Source organism: Oreochromis aureus, linkage group 2 (assembly GCF_013358895.1).
Source record: "Oreochromis aureus strain Israel breed Guangdong linkage group 2, ZZ_aureus, whole genome shotgun sequence".
NCBI lineage: Eukaryota > Metazoa > Chordata > Actinopteri > Cichliformes > Cichlidae > Oreochromis > Oreochromis aureus.
This window is the reverse complement of record NC_052943.1, coordinates 7558569-7579893: the sequence shown is the minus strand read 5'-3', so window position 1 is coordinate 7579893 and position 21325 is coordinate 7558569. Positions and strand designations below refer to the sequence as shown.

Here is a 21325-nt window from a genome sequence, read left to right as displayed (position 1 = left end):
ACGATTGGAATTCACCTCAGTCAAACACAACGTGGAGGACGTGTCTGGAAAAAGCTGATTAATGTTAAAAGATCATTAACGGCCTAAAATATTAGTGAATTTATAAACTGTATTATCACTTTTTTAAATGTTCCAACCACCGTCTCACCGATACCATAAGCGGTCTTGAATTTGAGTAATATTTAATACACTAAAGAAAATGTGCAGGATCAGCCAACGAAAAGAAAAAATGTTGCAAACCTTGGATTTTATGTAACCAAATGTAGGTGGAAGTATTTGTGTTTGTCTGGAAGTGATTTTGTACGAGGCGTGTCCGAAGGTTTACATAGATTAATGTGGGTTCCTAAGGTGTGTCTTTAATAGTTATCCAGGTTGTGGTAATGTGGAATCATGGCAATAAACTTAGATATATGACATTTCAGTGACTATTTCATAAAAGAGGAAGTCATAAGAATGCAGACTGGCACGTAGTTTATTTGCTGTGAACAGTAAAGATTTTCTTTCTCGCTGTGCAGCTCTTACTCACAGATTTTGTGGACACACTCTTTCTGAGTTATACATCTTCAGTGTCTTTCTTAGTGACATCCGTGGGAGGAATTAAGTCAATCTTATTTAAGTCAGTCACCCTCTAGATGTGAATGCACGCAGTCTTAGTATAAACAGGTAATTTTTTCAATCATTCAAGCACATCTGTAGCTCAAATGAGTGTCTGTAGCTGTCTGAGAGCTAGGGTACCACATGGACTGATTGTCAGTGTATTTCAGGGCTAGAACATATATACAGACAGCCATTCACACTCAAATCCACAACTACAGCCAATTTAGAATCACCAATAAATCTAACATGCATGTGGGAGGAAGCATGGTAGAGAAACACACAAGTAAAGGGAGACTATGCCTCTCTCTGTGGACCCTTTTTTTGCTCTGAGGCCACAGTGTTGGCCACTGCGGCACCAACAGATAAACCAATGAAAGTCTCAGTGTCTCAGCTGGCCCTCTCACAAAAGGTTAGTAGATGTTCACATACCTTCAGGATGGGAGAAAGAGTCTGTGAAGCTGTAGTGGTCTGTGGCGCCCCCCAGTGGTCACAGTGTGATCTTACAAATTCAGACTGGATACATATTTTTGCGTTTTGTCCGTCTTACAAAAAATCATAGTGAGTTAATAATTTGTTTAAATAATTTACATATAAGACCTTCTTACTCCAAAATGAACCCATTAATGGATAGCTATCATATATGAAGGTTTATATAATCTGTTGTACAGTGACATCTTATGTACTTAAGTGGTGCCCAAAGTTTCTGTGTTTTTTGGATCTCTTTAATTGTTTTTTGAACTATGAACTATCAAAATATATTTTAATTAAGTCTATATTTTGTACATTGATGCATTGTTCCAAGGATGAGGAGTGGGGGGAGTGTCACACTACCTAATTTTCTTGTCCGTTCTGGCAGAGTATCTCACTGATGTGTGGAGCATTTCATTAAAATAGTATTTCGCCTCCATTTTTAATGTTTCATCCTAAAACAAAGCACTTTAAAACTAAGCTACTGATATCAGGAAATAACCTGTGAATAAGATTGCTATGCTGGTGAAATTAAAGGTTGCATGACCAAAGATTTCCAGTATTTTAAAACAGCTTCAGGATAAAGGCTAAAGTATTGCATCAGAACAAAAAATACAAAGAAAGAAAGGAAAGAAAAATTTGTACGAGACATTTTATTGGCATTGATGTGTTGTTTTACAGCCATCGTGTGCACCAACTTAATCAAATTAAGAGAAACACAATCATAAAATATATATGAGGTTCTTTTAAAACACTATTTTCAAGTTTGTTTCGTTTTTTGAGATATTTGTAGAGAAAATACACACCTCAATTAATCAAAAAACCTATGGATTTATAGTGTCTGCACATCACTAGTGACTTTAGAGTACGACCTGATTATCCTACATACACATTTTTGTTAGTACTTTTAAAGAGCGCCTCAAACACAAGGCCTTCTTGTTTGCATTTTGAATACCCAAGAGTCATCTATTTGGCATAGCACATGGCAGCAGATAAAAAATAAAACAACCAAAGACTTGCTGTCTTCAGTTGCAATGTGAAAACATTACAGGCTAACATTGGACACTCCATTTATACAGTGTGTATTTTAAACCTAACAGGCTCCAGGAAGGCGGCCTCTACCCTCTATTTCAGGACCTTTTCCCCCCTGTTGGGGGTAAGTTGGGGGGATGTTTGTGGTAATAGTCTGGTGGGGTGGGATTGGGGCTTGTATTCATCCCTGTAGGGACATAATACATGCTCTCCAGGTAGCTGTGGTCCACTGGGGGATGATTCTGAGGCTCGGGCTTTGAACCCTGACCAGAGGGATTTCTGTAGCCGACCCCGGAGCCGCTTGGGTGCATCGCTGCTGCAGCTGATGCTTCAGGGTACCGGGGTGGCTGGGGCTGGGCCTGAGGGTGGGCTGGGGGAGCAGGAGCTGCATAGGGCATGTACTGTGGAGCAGGGGCGTACATGCTGGGGTTAGGGAGGGGTGGGTAGGGGGCTGCGGAGGGCGGATACAGGCCTGAATGTGACATTGTTTGCTGTGGGATGAGCACTTCCACATACTGGCCAGTCTCTGGGTCAAACAGCATCTTCCTCAGAGGCTGAACAGGCACCTCAATATAAAAGTACTTCCCTGTTTCAGGATCCAGGAGCACTCTGCGAGGTGTCTGCCCATAGCTGCTTTCTGAGTACAAACTGGAGCTGTCACCCCCATATTCAGAGCCATAGGAAGGCCCTGCCATGCTTTGAGTGCCACATAGAAACTGAGGATCCATAGAGGGAAGGCCAGGGGAGTGATTGTGGCTGGGATCGCTGTAAGGAGGCCCAGTTATCAGCCCCGGTGGCTGCTGGTGGGGGGATCTGTGCACAGGAGGCCGTCGAGGGTCAATGTGCTGGGTTGGGGGCAACGAGCGGTCCACAGAGCAGGCCTGCATGAGTGAGGGGTGAGGAGCGCAGGGAGCAGGCTGGTGGAGAGGCTGGTACATGGTTGGCTGCTGGTTTGGACCAAAAGGGGTTGATTTGGGAGAGCCTGGCTGGTAGCTCATTGGCTGAGCATCGGGTCTGCACTGGTGGGGCCGAAGAGGAGGCTGTGCCACTGCGTAAGGTAGAGCCTGGCCCGGAGAATGCGTGGGGGCCGGTGGGGTGAGGTTATGGGGACTTCGGTGATGGTGAGGAGGGGGGAGACCAATGTGAGTGGGGCAACCAGCTGTGCAGGGGCAGGCAGGAGGACGGGAGGAGGGCTGAAATCGATTTGATCTCAAGGGTGTCAAATCCGGGAGCGTCAGTGGACTGAAGCTCTCTCGTTCATCATAGCTTGGAGGGTCATCAGAGGCATAAAAATGCAGGTCGTTGGTCCTCTGTGAGCGCTCACTGGAGAGAGATCTGTGGCATGGCTGGTGCGTATATCTTGGCAGTTGTGTTGTGGAAACAGCAGTGGGCTGTGTTGTATTGTTTGAAGTTAGTGGCACAGTTTGTTGTTGATGAGGGTTTGCTGCCCTGGGATACTGCAGCTGGCTGTTGCGATCCATAACAGTCGGCTGGCTTGGTTGGCTTGGCTGGCTTGGCTGGCTGACTCCTGCTGAGGCGGATACGGTAGTTTGGCTTGCAATCGGGTCAGAAACCGAACCTGGAGCTGAGGTTACACCTGAGCTGGTGGCTGATGTTGGAACTGAGGTTAAAGCTTTTTGTGTACATCTGGCGGTCTGAGGAGAGGCAGCTGGTTGCTGCATCTGCCCTCTGTCACTAGCAGCCTCTGAGTCTGGAGGTTCTGCTGACTGGTTTGAGAGACTGGAGCTGGCAGTTGAAGTTGTTTTGCTGGGCGGAGGTTTGAGGCTGGACACTGCTGACACGGCTAGTTTTCTTGAAAAATTAGATGTTGATGTGGAGTCAGTGGAAATCTTCCTGTAGATTGTTGGCGAGCTCACTACAATCGTTTGAGTCCTCTCGTCACTTTGTGACTTTGCAGTTGATGTTGCTGCCGACGATCTATGCGCTTCATTTGATGTCACGCCAAAATCTGCAGGTTTAAATTTGCAGTTCGGCTTTGGAGGCACGACTGGCTTTTGGGAATTTTTAGCTATGGATTTAACTTCAATGGTTTGAGGCCTGCTGTTTCCACTGGAGTTTCCAGTAGAGCTTCCAGTAGAGCTTGTGGGGATGTCTTTTTTCTGTGGTTCTTTAGACAGTGATTTCACCTGAATCGGCTGTGGTTTGAATTTCCTTATTGCAGGGGATCGCGGGGGGAAAGTTGGATCTAATCTCTTTACAGCTTCAAAATCTGACACGTCCCTCTGCTTGGTAGGGGGTGGGGCTTGTTCCTGAGAAAAACTCCTTAGTTTTGCAGTGTCTTTTTCTGCAGGATTTATGCTACCTCTCTCATCTTCTCTGGTTTTTGTGGTTGCATCTGTGCTGTCAGACACTGCTGAGGGGACAGAAGTGGTAGAAGAGGAGGAGAATGTCCTCTCTCTATGAGACTCATTCCAACCTCCGTCAGAAGGAGCAACGATCTGAAGGGGGATCTCCAGAGAGTTCACATGCTTGTGGGGAACTCCTTTAACTCCAGATACATTCTGGCTGTCACCCACAACTGCTCCAATGTCAGCTTGGTAGCCTTTCTCCTTTAATAACATGGACACTGAGTGGCCACTAGTAGCAGGGGCACTACCAGGGGTAGTGGGCTTAGGTGAAATTGAAGCAGGCTGTGCTAGGATTGGGGTTTGGATCTCCATCTCCTGGGCGGGAGATGCAGATGTCCTGGTCTTGCTCGGTCCTTCCCTGATTAACACTACAGCAGTAGACACCTCTCTTTCCTTACTGGGCATTTTAGGGAGGTTCCCAAGCATGTGATGCTTCCTGTCTGTTCTTACAACCGCAGGTTTATCCTCACTGTCTGGAACTTTGCGGATTTCTGGCAGTGTCTCTTGTGGTTCTGCTGTAATGTTTACATCAGGCTCACATGGTCTGGATATTTCTGTGTCTGACGCTGTGTTGTTTGGTGCATTCAAAGACTGTGATTCTCTGCTCACATCAGTGACGGGCTTTGAAAAAACCTGGGGTTTGTCACCTGAGTCTTTTTTGACACGCAATGGTTTATTTTTGTCTTCCTTCAAGCAAACAGCTTTGTATTCTATTTGCATTGGCTGTGGACCAGACAGAGGCTTTCCTTTGCTGTGTGGTGGTGGAGATGGGGTTAACATTTTTGAGTCTTTTACCTCCTCCTTCTCTTCCTCCGTCCTCTCCGGCATGAACTCCTCTGCTCTTTCCTCCCTCCTCTCCTCCCTCCTTATCCCTTGTCTTAAATCCATCTCCTCTGCTGCTATGACCTCTTCTTTATGTTTTTCATCAGCAGTTTCTACACTTTCTTCAGCACTAGATGCTTTAAAGGACAGATTATAAGTATTCTTCACGAGCCGCCTCACATCTCTAACTTTGTGAAGCGGGGCTTTTGCTTTATTGTTCTCGTTTGCGTCTTCTTCTTCTGTTTTCTCATCCGTGTTTTGTCTAAAAAATATATCTGGGGAAGTACTTTCAGATTTGTTTTCTGCTTCAGGTGTGAGACACACATTTAAAGAGGCTTTCTTTTTCCCCACAGCTTTCAGTTTGATCTCTTGCGTTTTAGACATGAAGGCGCCGTTGTCACCCTGTTGCAACTGTTTAGGTTCCTCCCGGCTTTCACACACGCCCTCTCTCTTTGTTGGTCTGAACTGTGCACTGTGGGCTGCATCGGCAGAAGGAGTTTCTGTGGCATTTGCTGAGTTGTCGCCCTCTCTTTTGTATGTTTTGCTGTAGTCTGCTTGTTGTTCTCCACTTCTGCGCTGCTTACTATCGAATGGCACCTTCAGTTCTGATCGCATTTCAGATCGCGACAACGCTGCATTCCTGCTTTGAGAATCGGCCTCTTCACTGTCAGTCAGGGAAAAGGTAACACTCCTGCAGCTGCTGGATGAACTCGGCCTGTTACTAGATCTCACACCAAAGCTTCTGGGTGGTTTAGCTTCATCCTTGGCGCTTGGTTCCCCTCTCATGGGAATACTCTCTGATGAAAGGCTATAATCCGATTGAAAACTGGAACTTAGGTCATGTATGTCTGGTCTTGGTGATTCTTTAAGTGGTGCCACTTGACTCTCAGCTGGTGGACTGCTCTTCTCAAATGTGGGGCTCAATCCTTCGCCTGCTTGTTCGTCAGGTTGTTTATCAGCACTTTGCATCTTTTTGGACAACACATTCTTGATCAGGCAAGAAGCCATCTGAGTTTTAGTGCATGTTTCATCCATAGAAGCAGATTTCTGGAGTTGGGATTTTCTGACATTGGGAAGATGGGGCTCAGGGCTGTGGTCAGAGGGGTAGTGCTCGTGCATTGCTGCTGGTGTACTGTGTTGCCTCACAAACGTCCCTCTCGATTGACTTGCCTGGGAGTTGCTTTCCACCATGCTTGCTAGCCCAGGACTGCTATTTCCACTGCTTCCGTCTTGCTTCCCATCAGCATCATTCCTCTTTTTCAGCTGGATCTGTCTCTTTGGGACTCCTCTCCTCAGCTTCCTGGAGTCCTCCCTTTCCACAGCCACATCTACGCATTCAAAGCTGCCCAGTTCATAGCGCCTAGATGGATCTAAGCCATCTGAGAAGTATGCAGATGGTTGCTGGGAGGAGAGTTCATCATGGTCCAACTTTGGCACAGAACCTCTGAAGTCAGCATAGGCTTGCCAGGCAGTGCCGATCCCAGCCGGGCTCTCCTGGGTAGATGGCTGGGAGATGTTTGCGGATGAGTGGTGGCTTGAGTTGTACATGTCAAGGTAATCTATATCAGGGCTTGACAGGCTGCGGAAAGCCACATCTGTAAACCACTTCACCTCATTGTCTGCCTCGTCAAGTTCACTCCCCATGCTGGAGCTGGAACTTCGGCCGGGCCTGTATGAGGCCACACGTCCGGGAGCACTGCTCTTGGCTCGGGGTGCAGGGGGTTGAGGTCGTCTGATGGCAGAACAACCCCTGGTGTCTTGTTGTGAAGTGAGTCTATGAACACTCTGTTGTTGCTGTCTTGTGGCAGACGAGCTCTCCGAATAGGAATGCGCTGTTGGCAACCCTTGTCGGGTCTCTCTGCTTGTGGGAGCTGCACCGCGACTCGCAGGTCCTTTTCTATTCCTGGCACTGAATGACAGCTCAACCTGTTCCCCTCTGTAACTGGTGTCCCCCTGCAACCCCTCCTCTTCCGTTTCAGGAACCTGCTCCTCCCTCTTCCTATTTCTTTCCATCTCCCTATCCTTTTGCCTCTCTCTGCCTCTCTGCCTCTCCTGCTCCAGTGGCATTCCCCTTTCCATTTCCAATTGCCTTCCTAGGCTGACCCAGTGGGCCTGGCTATTATTGTCGGGGCTTTCCCTATTTGTCACCGCCTTCTTTAAATTGCCGCTAGGTGAGGATGCGCCAACATGAGTGGGACTGCGGCTTCTGTTCTGCCACTGTCTGTATGGTTTCTCAGGGGCAATGATGTGGACAGGTGTAAACCTGGTGAGTGGCGGGGAGGGGGTCCGCCTTCTGTTTGCATGGTGGGACATGTCCTCTGTGAACCTCTCTCTGTTTTCAGGTCTAACTTTGGTTAACAGCTGTCCTCTTGAGGTCTCAGATGTAGATTTTAAAGAGCTGCTACTGTCAGAAGTTGGGGAATGAGCAGCAAACAGAGGCTGTGCAGGTGAATTTGATTTAGCCCCGTGAACAGGTGAGAGGTTTGGACTCCTGTCCTTGGGGACTAGAAGATTAGGAGAAGGACAGTTGATTTCAGAAGGGAGATTATTATCAGTGTCTTCTCTCTGAAAAAAGAGCGGATGAATATCTGTTTTTTCCTGAGGGAAAGAAGCTGCACCTGATTTATCCTCTATATTTACTTCCTCTGATGTTTCTTCTCTCTCTTCCCTTTGCAGTTTTAGTGGGCAATCTAACTTTCTATCTGGTAAAATAGGTAAAGGAGGTAAAGGCAGAGGAGCTGGTGAACTGCCTTTGATTTCAGCAACCAAAGGTGGAGATTTGTCCCTTGTTACTGTCTCAAATGAGGGTGGCACCCTCTCTTTTCTCAAATATGTGGGAGACTGTGTTTCTGTGATAACTGCTGAAGAAGAGTCCCTATCACTCGAAAGGGTATTTAATCCAAGGGGAAGGTTGCAGTCTGCAGAGAGGGTTGCTGGTGATAGCTGACACCTGTGCGGAGAGGCAGCAGGTGATGGATCTCTACTTTTGTGCTGAGGTGAAGGACTTTGAAATCTTGGTTCAGGTGAGGGAGTTCGATGATTTGGCTGAGGTGAAGGTGTTTGGTGCCTGGGATGATGTAGCAGAGTTTTTTCAGTCTCTGGGGCAGAGCTTGTGAAGCAGCCAGTCGACTCTGCTATATCGTCTCTGCTTGTGGTGAGGCTCCTTTCTTCAGAGGGGATGGGTGTATTATCTGGCTCTGGGACGGGGAGACGAGAGAGTTCAGGAAATGGGGGACTGCTCCTGTCTTCGGGTTGAACAACAGAGTAAGAAATTCCTGTGATGTGAGGGGAGGAAGTGAGGCTTCTTGTTGGGGATGTGTCGAAGAGAGGCTCCAGCAGAGGAGAAGCTGATAAAGGTCGCTCTTTCCTGCCAACCTCAGGAGACGAGGCTGTAATCCTGATTTCAGGTGAGGGAGAAGTATATCTGTGCTCGATGGGAGAGCAGTTGTCTCTAAATGCAGGTGAAGGAGATAAACTATAACTTACCACAGGGGAAGGTACCTGTCGTATTTCTAGTGAGCGTTCAGGAGAGGGAGTTGTTGACCCAGGTCTGGTCAGACAGGTAGCGCTGAGCAGGCCAGGCGAGGGAGCTGTGTTTCTGAAATCAGGTGAGACCGAACCCTCCACAAGCTCAGGCGATGATGCTTTTGAAATAACAGGTGAGGGAGGGGTGTATCGTGGGCCAGGAGTGGAAACAGAACTGCCTGCTTCCACTGATAACCTTTGGCTTTCAGGAGTAGCTGCTGTTTCTCTTTCTGCAGTAGAGGGACCTGATGTGTGGGGAGAATCTTTTATCTCAGGCGTAGAGCCTCTGCTGAAGAGATCAGGTAAAGAGATCCTCCCTCGTAGCTCAGGGAAAGGAGATGAAGCCTGAGTGTCAGAGCAGGAGGACCTATGACTAAGCTCAGGGGAGTCTGGTGTTTCTCTTAAATTAGATAATAAATCTGTGGGTGAAGGTGAAGGAGATAAATGAGAGGTTCTTAATTCAAAGGCTGATTCTGTAAAATCCTGAGAAAAGTCTTTGAATGGGAGCTCAGCTGATGGACTACTGTTTTGATTTAAGTTAGCAGTTTTTGGCTCAGGTGTGTCTTGTGCTACTCCAAACTCAGGTAAAAAATGAGGGTCCACCGATTCACAGCACGACTGGCTGATAGAGTTTCTGGGTTCAAGAGAGGGACTTGGAGTTAGAGACTGATGTGACGGGCTGCTGTTGCTGTCTTTGAATGAAGGAGTTGTTCTTAATGGTTCAGCTTGTGAAAGCGTTTGTTTTGGATCAGGTGAGGACGATGAAGGTCTTCTTTCAGCCGAGGAGGAGGACAAAGATGATAGTCTTCTCTCTGGACTGAAGATACAGGGGCTGTTATGTTCGGGAGAAGGTGTCCTCTCACCAGTGCTGGGATTTTGGAAAGAAGGGCTGGCTGTGCTAAGCCGAGGTGCTGGTGATTTACTTCTTGGTTGTGAATTTGCGCTGCTGTCCTCAGAAACTTCTGGATGTCTAGAGCTCAGCCCTTTGGCCTCCAGAAGCCTCTGCAGTGGGGGACTGTAAAACTTTTCTCTCGAATCTTCAAAGCCTTCCTCGCCTTCACTGGAGCCCTGTGCAGTGTGGTAAGAGCCAGAGGAATCGTTCAGCTCGTCCAACAGAGGTGACGCAGCAGCCGTCCCATCCACCTCCCTCTGGGAAGGGACAAAGGGCCCTACAGCGGGGCTGCTTGAGAGAGACGCCGACTCACAGTCGTCTCCGAAAATGTCACACAGGCAGGTGGTCTCAGAGATGGCGCTGCGCTGAGAAGGGATGTTGATAATGTCGAATATTTCAACGTGGTTGGGGGTGCCGTCACGATGGCAAAGGGAAAAGGTGCGGGGGGCACTACGCAGGAAGGAGTAGCTGTCCCCCTGGAGAGTCCAGCTGTCCATTGCTAGTCCACAAGCTCCAAATTCTCACTGTGGCCAGTCCAGTCTGCTCCTCTTGCCTGTTCTGGGCTCCGTTCCTGGACTAGAAATAAGATACAGTCATCTGCACATTGTGTAGCTCATTCATTTGTAGCACCAGTAATAGCTGATAAATATCTGTGAGAGGCAAAAGTATAGAAATGACAAATGTAGAACCTAGAATTGGATTGATTCCTTTTACTTAACTTCCCAAGAGTGAAATTATCTTTTGGTGTCCTAATGTTCTAATAATAACTCCATCTACAATACCTTTGTTATGTAACTGTAATTAAACCAATACAGCAAGATCTCACAAGATTCCATAAGGAATTGTAAAATGCAGCTATTTGAAACTGCTAAAAGAGATTATCCTAGATCCATAGACTAACAATATTTAAATTAACTTTCACCAACACATATCCCTTATCCAAACTTTAGAGAAAGCCCTCTTCTTGTGCAAGTAGACGGAGAAAGGCTGATTGTTACTGTACCTTTAGCCACTGATGAAGACTTCCCAGGGACATTGAATTCTTCTTTGTTGCGGTATCCGTCCCTCATCGGACAAACTACCCGTTCAATCCACAAAACACCCCAAGCTGACAAAAGCTCTCTTTATAAGCTGAATCCAGGACTGAGCAGATTCGTCCAGCTCTGTCTGCCGGTGGCCCACTGACAGCACAGTGTCAGAGGCACTGCCATCTATCAGACTTGAATAGAAAAAGCAAAGAGGGGCATCTAACCCAGACATATTACATCTTCTGGACTGTATTTCTGCCCCTCCCTTCTGCACTGGCAACAGGGAAAGTGCTTACTGTATCTAACGTGGATCTCTTTTCTTCTGCAGACTGGGGTTTGGTTGGGCACAGACTTTCCTGTGTGAGCTGGGATGGGGTGCGGCACAGGGGTGGGTGGGTGTATAGTTAGCAGCAGGTGCTGATCCAGCCAGGACGGATGAGTGCGCCTGGAATCTGACACTTACAGCCAGCTCAGTCACAGGGCTCCTCTATATATAGACCACTACTATCAGGGCCAGATAGCCATAGTCATTTCACTGTGTGCTGGAGGAGAAAAGAAAAGGGAAAGGGGAATTTGAAGTACAGCACACACATTGTCCAGGTGTTACATACATGCAACTTAACTTACACCTTTGCTTAACAGTATGTATCTGGGGTCAAAGTCTAGCACAGATTATCCAGTTTTAATAATAACTCAAATGCAGACCTCTGCTGAATTGCATATTTGCGGCATGCAACAATTAAAGGTTTTAAACTTTTTACATCCTACTGTTTTTCCCTAATAATATTGTTAAATATTAAGATCCATGATCGTCGTAGCCTATGAACATCCTCAGCTTTAATTAAACATTCATGCGTGCCCATCATTCAAATGCATGTAAAGTGTTAAGCCAAACCTACCAAACAAAAAGGGGTCATGTCATTTTACTGTTCTTATTACTGTTGCTACAACTGTATTGCCCAATGAGTCTCAGGTTGTCTAAACATGTTGGTTGGTAGTGAGTATGGATAAGCCCTCTGTCCCATACCTAATACCTCATGAGATTATCATTCATTCTCAGTCATTAAGTCATCTGTAGCAAGTGGAAAATGTTTGAGCACACAGGACTGTGATTATGTTTGTACAGTGGAACGTTAATGACAGGTTTTGTGTATGGTATGGTAATATTCACTAAGCCTATTCTATTGTATTAAGCGACACACATTGCTAAATTAAATTTTATGGTTGACTGTGGAATTTGGAGTCACTGACCTCTGTGGAGCTGTTTACTGTGGCTCTAATCACACAACATAAATACAGATATATGCTTTTTTTCCAACAGTCATTGCAAAGATATCATGTGATTTTATGTGTAATGGGTGGCTGTAAAAAACAAACAAAACAAAACTGGGAATATCACTAGGGAAATGTGTAAAATATGGCTGTTCAGACCCATAAAGTATAAACCGGTGGACAGAAATGCATGCATACTTGCATCAATGCGTAAGGGTGTACTGGGTGTGAGATAAAGGGTAAAGGAGGGCTGATAAATTTGAACCTCTGCGGTTATGGCAGTGCAGCAGACTGGAGGAGGACTCAGAGGGAAAGAATGATGAGCACCTTGGCAATGGGGAGCTTTGGTCTACATCACTGATAGATTAGTCACGCCATACTGCTCAAGTCCAAAGACCTCACCCACCCTTGCCCTCATAAGTTGGGCATGAACAATAAGCTCCAGTTGTGCTCAGATGTTTATAGGCATTCATCACGGGCATGGATGTCGTGGGAATTTGGGTTTTTTAAAGATTTCTTTGAACTTTCCTTTTTCCAGGTTGGAATGATTGTACAGAATGCATCTTTAATGGCTTAAAAACATGAATTGAGTACACCAGTTTGAATATATTTTGGATTTCCTCTCATTTGCATGGGGTCAAAGCATACATGCTCAATTCACTAATATTTGGTTAATTGTCCAGTATCAAGTTGCACCTCAATTAGATGCTTTTGATATCTATCAACAGACTTCTGGCATAATTGTGCCTGGATATTCGACCAATCTTCTCAGCATGTTTGGTATACTTCATATAAATCGGTTAGTTAACTGGCACAGACTCTGCTTTCAAGCTTATTCCACAACCTGTCAATAGGGTTGCAGTCAGGGCTTTGGGAAGGCCATTCCAGAAGCTTTAATTAGCCTGTTTATCCATTTGATGTATGTTTGATGTATGTTTGTTATCACTAACACCAAATTGTTTCCAAGTTTCAACCATCCACCTGTTGATTTAAGGTGAAGTTGAAGAATTTAGAGGCAGTCCTCCTCCTTCATTAATCTAACCACTTTGTGCAATATACCAGCACGAGTGGCAGCAAAATAGCCCCAGAGCATGATGCTAACACTACCATTCTTGACAGCTGGTACAGTGTTCTTAGATTGAAAGCCTCACCTTAACTCAGCCAAACATACCTCTTCTCATTGTGGCCCAATAGCTCATTATCTTTCTCGCCTGACCATAAATCTTTTCTTCAGAAGGATTTGACTTGTCCATGAGGGCAAATGTCAGTCAAGCTTGAAGGTGTCGATTTTGGAGCAAAGGCCTTTTTCTTGGTGGGTACCCTCTCAATACACGAAAATCCAAAAAAAAAGTAAAATTTAAACCCAAATCTTGTTTTTTTTAAGTCAATAAAGATGCTTTCTGTACAATATTCCACCCCTAAAAAAGAATAATTCAAAGAAATCATTAAAAGCCCCCAAATTACCATGATATTCATGCCCAAATTGAGTCCATGTAAACTTCTGACCTCCACTATACATGCATAAAAAAACTATAACCTTGCACAGAGCTTGGTACGGAGGCTGATGTTCAGTGTTCACGAGCAGAGCAAATGCCAAACGCTGTCTGCTCACAGCACTCCCTTGTGTGTGAAGATAAACACCAGTTACTTAAAAAAAAAATCATTATAGGTAGGATACTTTGCTGCTGGTGTTCTAACCGAGGGATATGATGCTAAACAAGGCTCTAGTCTCATGATGGGCTATTTAAGTGCCAGTATTTATGACAAACAGAAGGAATATAAACATATATATCACATTTCAAATCTATCTTTTTTGAACTGACCTAGTTGCTCTTTTAGGATGTGATTAACTTTGCACAGGCAGGGGCAACAGTAGACACACTTCCAGCTCTCTCTCTCTGTCATTATTGTTTGTTTTCATCATAACTGATTTATTAAAGCTTCACCAGAACTAAATGACACTAAATGTTGAGATATAATATTTAAAACGTGATATGATAAATTTTCTACAAATAAACTCAGAAACTAAAACTGAGTTAACTATTTAGATCTGTTAATACATCGGTATCCCGTGCTAACCACTTAACCTATGAACCGCATACAAGTATTAAAGTCTTGTAGCCTTGAAGTCGTTCTTGAAGCAGTCTGTCGCAGAGACACTGACTTTTATTTTGAAACGATACGTTAGCGTAGGATGCGACGCAGGAAGATCCGCATTACGGCTGCTGCCGAAGTGTTGTCATAACACAGAAGTGGCTAACGCTAATGTTTGCTAAGTAATTAGCACGGCAGGTGAGTGCATTTTTTTTATTTAAAAAATATCTTGTCAAAATTCAGCTGAACAGCGACGTGTGTGTTGACTGTTAGGATAAGGCAAAATAGTGCAGACAAGCGGGTTGACATTCTCTCCTGAAATTATTTGGGCCTTGTCAGTCAGCCGATCGCTAACATCTACTAGTTAACTAGCTGCTAGCAATGGCGAGCTTTTGTAGCCAGCTAGCGACTGCGATTCCGTTTGTTTATGTTAGTTGTGCGGCAGCTTGTTTTTTTCGTAGTTAACATATTTAATTAAATCACATTACGTAATAATTTATGGTACTTAAAAATGAGTAATTTTGAGTAAAAAATATCAACGTAGGAAACTTGTCATTAAAAGGTGAAAAGAGAAGTCCGTTTGAGCCTTAATATTGGCTAGCTCCTTTACGGTAGGGTAGGTGGACATCTTCTGTTGTCGGCTTACTAGCGGTGAGCTACGGCAAAGCGTTACCATTAAGTAAAGCTTTTCTATTTAAAAAGTCTTAATTTCAGCATGCAGACATGCATTGTTTAATATTATCACTTGGTTGTTAAATTATAGTCACAGCTGAGACGCAAGTAACGACAGCGGCTAGTAAATAGCAGGCCGCAGCATACATTGTGTGCTGGTTTGTGATGTTGTTAAGGCCTTGCTAATGTTATCACGCAGGCCAAACTTTGAATCGGGGTAGGACCGAACAGCTGTTGAGGGTATTTTAAGATATTATTACTGATCAGGCATACTTGTTTTAGAGGCAGCTGTGAGGTAGTCATGGTATTGTCAGTGTGAAATAAAATTTGTTAATATTTCTGTCATTAAAAACTTGTAGTGTTTTATCCTAAATCTTGTGTTTAGCTCTTAAAATTTCAGATAAAAAAAATCTTTATTCGGCTTGAATTGCAAAGGTTATTTGTTAAAACGTATCTTTATAGAAACGCACCTTTATGTTCACTGAGAATCCCGAAGATTCTTTAGAACTTTTAAATAACTTAAAAGTTATTTAAGTTGGTGATTCCCAGTATGCAGCCATTCTTCAACTTTCTGTAAATGGTACGATTGATCGATGGTCATGGCAATTTGCACGTTAAAGAACATGAAACTGACCTCAGGCAATTTTGCCAGTTTTGTCAGTATGCAAATGCTTTGTTATAAGGCTGGGGAACCCTGTAGTCAGTCTTAAGAGACTGAAGAAGACATGTGGATGGGTGACAAAACATTTCTCTCATTAAAAATGCAACTTCGAGATGATATGCAGTGCTGTGCAAGAGCTACCCCTCATTCCATTATAATCATGTAATTTTTTTTCAAGTAATCTAGTTCTCCAGGTTTTCTAAAGGGCATCTTTTACACTCATTTTTATATTTTTATACTTTTTTGTTGTTGTTGTTGTTAGCTAACAGTGACCTATAAATGACTTGAGTGTAAAAAAGGCACCAGCAGGATCAGTATCAACAGGATGATCCAGTGTTGTATCTACACATGAGTGAAAATTTGGCAATGAACCAATTTAGGATTGCATCTTTAAGCACTTTGTTAGTAGGAGTCTGTTGCAGAAACACATAAGAGGTTGAATCCAAATTAGAATTTTTTTGGTTCAAATCATGGTTGGTATTTACAGAGGAGGTAGGGAGAGAATGTCAACTGTCTGTAAAACATGGTGGAGGCTGTCTGGGTTTGCATTTCACCTAGTGGTGTTGGAGATCATGTCAAAATTGCTGGAATTTGAACCACCATGAAATAACATGTGATTGGAAGAACTTAATTTTTCAGCATGACATTGATCCCAAACACTATGCCAGTGCAGTGAAAGCATACCTAGATAGATAGAGAACACCAACATCCAAAGAATGTCTTTGAATGTTCCTTCAAGAAGCCTGGAGAACTCTTCCTGGAGACTACACAGACGAAATTACAAGAAAGCTCCTTAAGAGAGTTCAGGCTCTGCAAAATGTAAACCAATGATTGGAGGCTCAATACTGCACGCTACTGTATCGTCACTACGGTTTCAAAATTCTTTCAAATAAATATGAAATCATTTAGTTAATGACATATTTCTGTTTTTCTAGGTGTTAGTGTTATTGTGTGTGTGCGGGTTCCAGCCTGAACCATGGAACAGTGTGCATGTGTAGAGCGGGAGCTGGAGAAGGTGCTCCATCGCTTTGTAATGTACGGCCACCAGTCTGAGGAGAGGCTAGATGAACTCCTGCGCAGCGTCTGTGAGATACGAGGACAGCTAGTTGCTTTTGGTAAGACTGAACACTGTTAGTGTAATATGTATCAATGATTGAAATTGTATGGAAGGTTCATGGTCTGTCTGTGCTCCGTCTTCTCTGGTTTGGCACATTAAACCTTTACCTTTTTTTCTCCAACAGGAGTACAAGATGCAGATTTATCGGTCCTATCACAGACTATGGCGCAGTGTTGTAAAAATATCAAAGAAACAGTGCAGATGCTAGCCTCTCGACACAAGGACATCCATGGCAGCGTGTCTAAAGTTGGCAAAGCCATCGACAGGGTGAGGAACGGCTACAACTTTCCTTGAAAATGTTTTAGAACATGTCCGTCACCTCTGGCATGCTTTTCTGTAGAATTTCGATGCAGAGATCAGTGCTGTTGTGGCAGAGACTGTGTGGGACACCCCAGAGAGACAGAAATATCTGAGTGAATCCATTGTGGAACACCTGTACAGACAAGGGATGCTCAGTGTAGCAGAAGACCTTTGCCAGGTAAAGAGCTGAAACCTCCAACTTTTATTTTTTTTTTAAATTTATTTATTTATTGCGAAATATTTGCCTGAATAGCTTTTATGTGATTTTTTTTTTTTTTTTTTTATGAAATGCTGATGAATGAAGAAATAGTTTTGGCTGAAATGTTGCGTGACGCTGTTTTTGTGAAGATAAGTCTTAGAAATTCTTAAAAGTTGTTTTATTTTGTAGGAGTCTGGTGTAGTCATAGACATGAGCATGAAGCAGCCTTTCCTGGAGCTAAACAGGATCCTTGAAGCTCTGAGGATGCAGGACCTCAGGCCAGCACTAGAGTACGTGGTCTTTCTGTATCTATTGTTTTAATCATCTGCTTCCTTCTAACACAGCTGATAAATCTTTAGTTGAGGAGTGTTTACATTCAGTAGCTGAATGTTTCGTCCGTGTCTCTGTAGGTGGGCTGTGACGAATCGGCAGCGTCTTCTGGACCTGAACAGCAGTTTAGAGTTCAAGTTGCACCGCTTGTACTTCATCAGCTTACTCAGTGGAGGAATCAGCAACCAAATGGAGGCCTTGCAGTATGCCAGGCACTTCCAGCCCTTCGCTTCACAGCACCAGAGAGGTAAGCATTATAGTATCTCTGTGTACCAAGAATTCTGATCATTTTTTAAATGTTATGTTCCACCACTTTTATTTATTTATTTTTTTGCAGACATCCAGATTCTGATGGGCAGCTTGGTGTACCTGCGTCACGGTATTGAAAACTCACCGTACCGCAGCTTGCTGGAGACAAATCAGTGGGCTGAAATCTGCAACATTTTCACCCGGGACGCCTGCGCTTTGCTGGGCCTCTCTGTAGAGTCGCCACTAAGTGTTAGGTTAGGAAAAACATGAACGGTGTACTAGACCACCTGTCATCAAGTCTAACACTGGGAGTGGAACAGTTTTTTAGCTGCTTTGTTATTATTTTAGTTATTATTAGACATGTGTCATCTTTATGCTGTCTTATCAGCAATGCCATATCTGTTTCTCTGCAGTTTTGCATCAGGATGCATGGCCTTGCCTGTGCTGATGAACATCAAACAGGTGATAGAGCAGAGACAGTGCAGTGGAGTGTGGACACACAAAGACGAGCTGCCTGTAAGTCCTTTTAGAGTTTTTAAAATGCATTTATCCCTCAGAATAATTTCTGAGCTGTTAGCTCACTCGTGTCCTGTCTGTACCTGACAGATTGAAATTGACCTCGGGAAGAAGTGCTGGTACCACTCTGTGTTCGCCTGCCCAATTCTTCGACAGCAAACGTCAGAGAGCAATCCTCCCATGAAGCTCATCTGTGGACACGTCATCTCCAGAGATGCTCTCAACAAACTAACCAATGCTGGGAAGTAAGTCGCCAAAAAAGGAATTTATTTATTTTGGAAGTCAGTGTTGGTTAACAGCACTTTGACTATTTTCCAGGATCAAAACGTTCAGTTTTACTAATCACCCAGATGCAAAGAAATGAAGACTTATAAGTTACATGCTGAGTCTGATGTTGAGGGGATTATAAACTGTAATTTCACCCACGGATTTTCCCAAAAGGTTTATTCCTGAACAAAATGATAATTATGGTTAAAAAAATGAAATGAAAGTGGCTCACTGAAAAGTACAAATGAAGGATAAAAGAATTCAAAGATGCTAACACCTTGACTCTCGTCCTCCTCAGGTTGAAATGCCCGTACTGCCCCATGGAGCAGAATCCGTCACATGCCAAGCAGATCTACTTTTGATACGCTACTCTCTCCTCATCAAGGATGAAGTTGCCTGGAGCTGTTTGCGTCTCCGGGACCTTTTGCTCTGACCCTTTTCCTCTGTCCCTGGCCTTCTGGCCTGTTATTGTAAGCATTAAGGTTTTTTCCCCAGTGCTCCTCTGGACAGCCTTGGGCAACCCGTCACTCACCTCGGACCCTCTAACTTTGCATAACATAAGGAGTCCAGAAAGGGATGGTCCATTGACAAACCTGTAGTAGAGTGAGGAGTCTGTCAGTAATGGGAACATCCTCACGAAGCAACACCTATGAGAAAGGATCATCTATTGGAAGTCATTTGCAAATGCCTGCAGTTATACGCTTATCTTTTACAAGTATGTAATACTTGCTAGTGTTTGCTTTCTTGGCTTTATCAATTTAATTTGAGTTTTATGACTGCTTCTTTTTTTTTTTTCCTTCTTTTGTTTTTTTTCTTTTTTGGACAGAAGCAGAATGATAATGAATGGGTGTAGAGTGTGGGTACATGGTGTAGATAAGCAGTTTCTGATTTCAGGTTTGGTAATAAACTTCCATTATACATGAAAGCAACACGCTGAGTTACAAACTATTGAAGGTGTATTATTTGCTGGTGAGGGGAAACTGAAGGTCTCTCTTGAGCCGAACTCTGATTGTGACCCATTAATCCTCCATAATGTAATAAAGTCCTCACGTAGCTTAAAAGTCACTGTCAGCTGATGCATCTGTTCAGATCAGTTTATCCATCGACAGAGGGAACAGATTTTCTTTTGTGACTGACTGCACCAGCAAAACTTTCCTCATTATAGAAGCCATTTGTCTTGTTCTATGTATGTATTTAACAAATACCGAAAAAGCAAACAAAAATATATATATATCTATATATACTACTGTGAAATGTGTTTTGTTCCTGTTTTGTTTTTTTTGTTTGTTTTTTTTTTTTTGTTTTTTTAAAATTGCAATCACTGCAGTGGCTTGTGTAAAATAGTAAACAGACGAGCAACAGGCACATTCAACACTACTACTGCGTAACTTTGAGAGCCAACAACTCCATGGTTCACATCACTGCTGCACCATCGCTTTACTGTGCCCCCCCCCCGCGTGTCGTGTGTCCTGAGCTTGCACGCCATGTGATTTGGAGATGTAAATTGGTGTGATGGTAGCCGCATGGTCTGACTTGCAGTGACTGTAGGCTTGTGGTTAAGCTTTACTTGTCGATACGGAAGCACTCTGGTTGCCGTGGCTGTTGTTTAATATATAGAAAACGCCTCTGCTGCGTAGGGTTGGCTTTTAATTTGAGATGGAGTCGGAATAAGTGACATTAAAAACCCCCTACATTTCCTCAGGGCTCATGGTAACAGTTCATACCACACTTTACATTTAGTATTAAAGTTGTACATTTATAAAAGGAGTCTTGAACAAAGATTATACATCTATAGATGCCGATTGCTTTGAGGGTTGTGGAACCTCTGTGTGTGTGTGTGTGTGTGTGGATATACAGCCAATTTCTGCAGTCTCACAACATCCAAGGCAGTGTTTACCATGTTTAGATGTTAATAGTGCAAGTTCCTAGTGATGTCACCTCGCACATGAGTGAGGCTTTTTTTTTTTTTTTCTCAGCAAGCACTGCACCAGCATTTCACTCAGCTTTAGGTTTGATCTTGAATCAGTTCGGCTTTGTGTGGAGTTTCCTCTCCGTTTTCCTCCTCTTTGGTTGACAATCATTCTCCGCTTCTTTAACTGTCCCTGCAGAGAGACTGCTAGCGCTTCGTACTACATGTATTAACTTTTTTTTTTTTTTAGCTGAATGTGTGCGTTTCCTGCTTTTATGTGTTATGCGACTTTTATTGTAAATATTTATCCTCTAACATGTTTCATATACTTGCATCTGAAATTAAAATAAAAATTTATACTCCAGTTGGTTTATGGAGGCTTGAACTGGGACTTGGTGATGGACTGCTCCTACCACACGGGGAGGGATTTGTGTAGCTGCCACTAGGTGGCACTAGTGTCAACCTAAATGGCGTTGATGTGTTTGAGACATCAGATTTGTATTCCAGTTTCACAGCTAGAAATTTTATCTTCTGAAATAATTCACTAATATTTAACCAGCACATTAATTTATTAGATAAACTGTGGTGCTGCCTTGCAGTGCTGCAGTACTCCCACAGACTGACAGCATATGAGAGGTAAGAATCTTTCCTCATCCCACTTCAGTAAATCACTCAGCCTCTCTGGAGCTGCACGGTTATATTAAGCCCTAGTTTATATAATGTTTTAAATGCCAAGGTAAGGGCCTGTGAGTCAGCTGAAGCTCGTATCTATTCAGATTATCACCCTGCATTATGGACTTGCATGTGCGCTGCCTTTTTCTCACTTTTGTGTTTCCACTGCACATTTTTTACCTGAAAAAAAGTCAGGTGTTAAACCTTCATTCCTGCCAACATTTTCTTGGCATTCAGTTCAGGCTTGTGCAGTTGATGGTTTCTACAGAGGAACCCCCCCTCACCCCCCCACCAATCAGGGATCCTCCTGTGTTTCCATCTGAGCTGACCTTCC

General features: G+C 43.8%; 2 protein-coding genes across 2 annotated transcripts; one reads left to right on the top strand and one right to left on the bottom strand.

Annotated features, from left to right (window-relative positions):
* Positions 1-1715: 1715 nt before the first annotated feature.
* Positions 1716-11093, bottom strand: si:ch73-43g23.1 (serine/arginine repetitive matrix protein 2). The gene is made up of 2 exons (XM_039616521.1): positions 10709-11093; positions 1716-10281 (listed from the first exon to the last, which is right to left on the bottom strand). Exon 2 carries the CDS (start codon positions 10200-10202, stop codon positions 2196-2198), a length of 8007 nt encoding a protein of 2668 aa, XP_039472455.1. The 5' UTR covers positions 10203-10281; positions 10709-11093; the 3' UTR covers positions 1716-2195.
* A 3052-nt stretch (positions 11094-14145) lies between these two features.
* On the top strand, positions 14146-20683 carry rmnd5b (required for meiotic nuclear division 5 homolog B). Its single transcript, XM_031745302.2, has 10 exons — positions 14146-14297; positions 16368-16547; positions 16674-16816; positions 16890-17027; positions 17238-17338; positions 17459-17625; positions 17716-17881; positions 18041-18143; positions 18234-18388; positions 18709-20683. The coding sequence occupies exons 2-10, from the start codon at positions 16409-16411 to the stop codon at positions 18770-18772; spliced, it is 1176 nt and encodes a 391-aa protein (XP_031601162.1). The 5' UTR covers positions 14146-14297; positions 16368-16408; the 3' UTR covers positions 18773-20683.
* Positions 20684-21325: the final 642 nt, after the last annotated feature.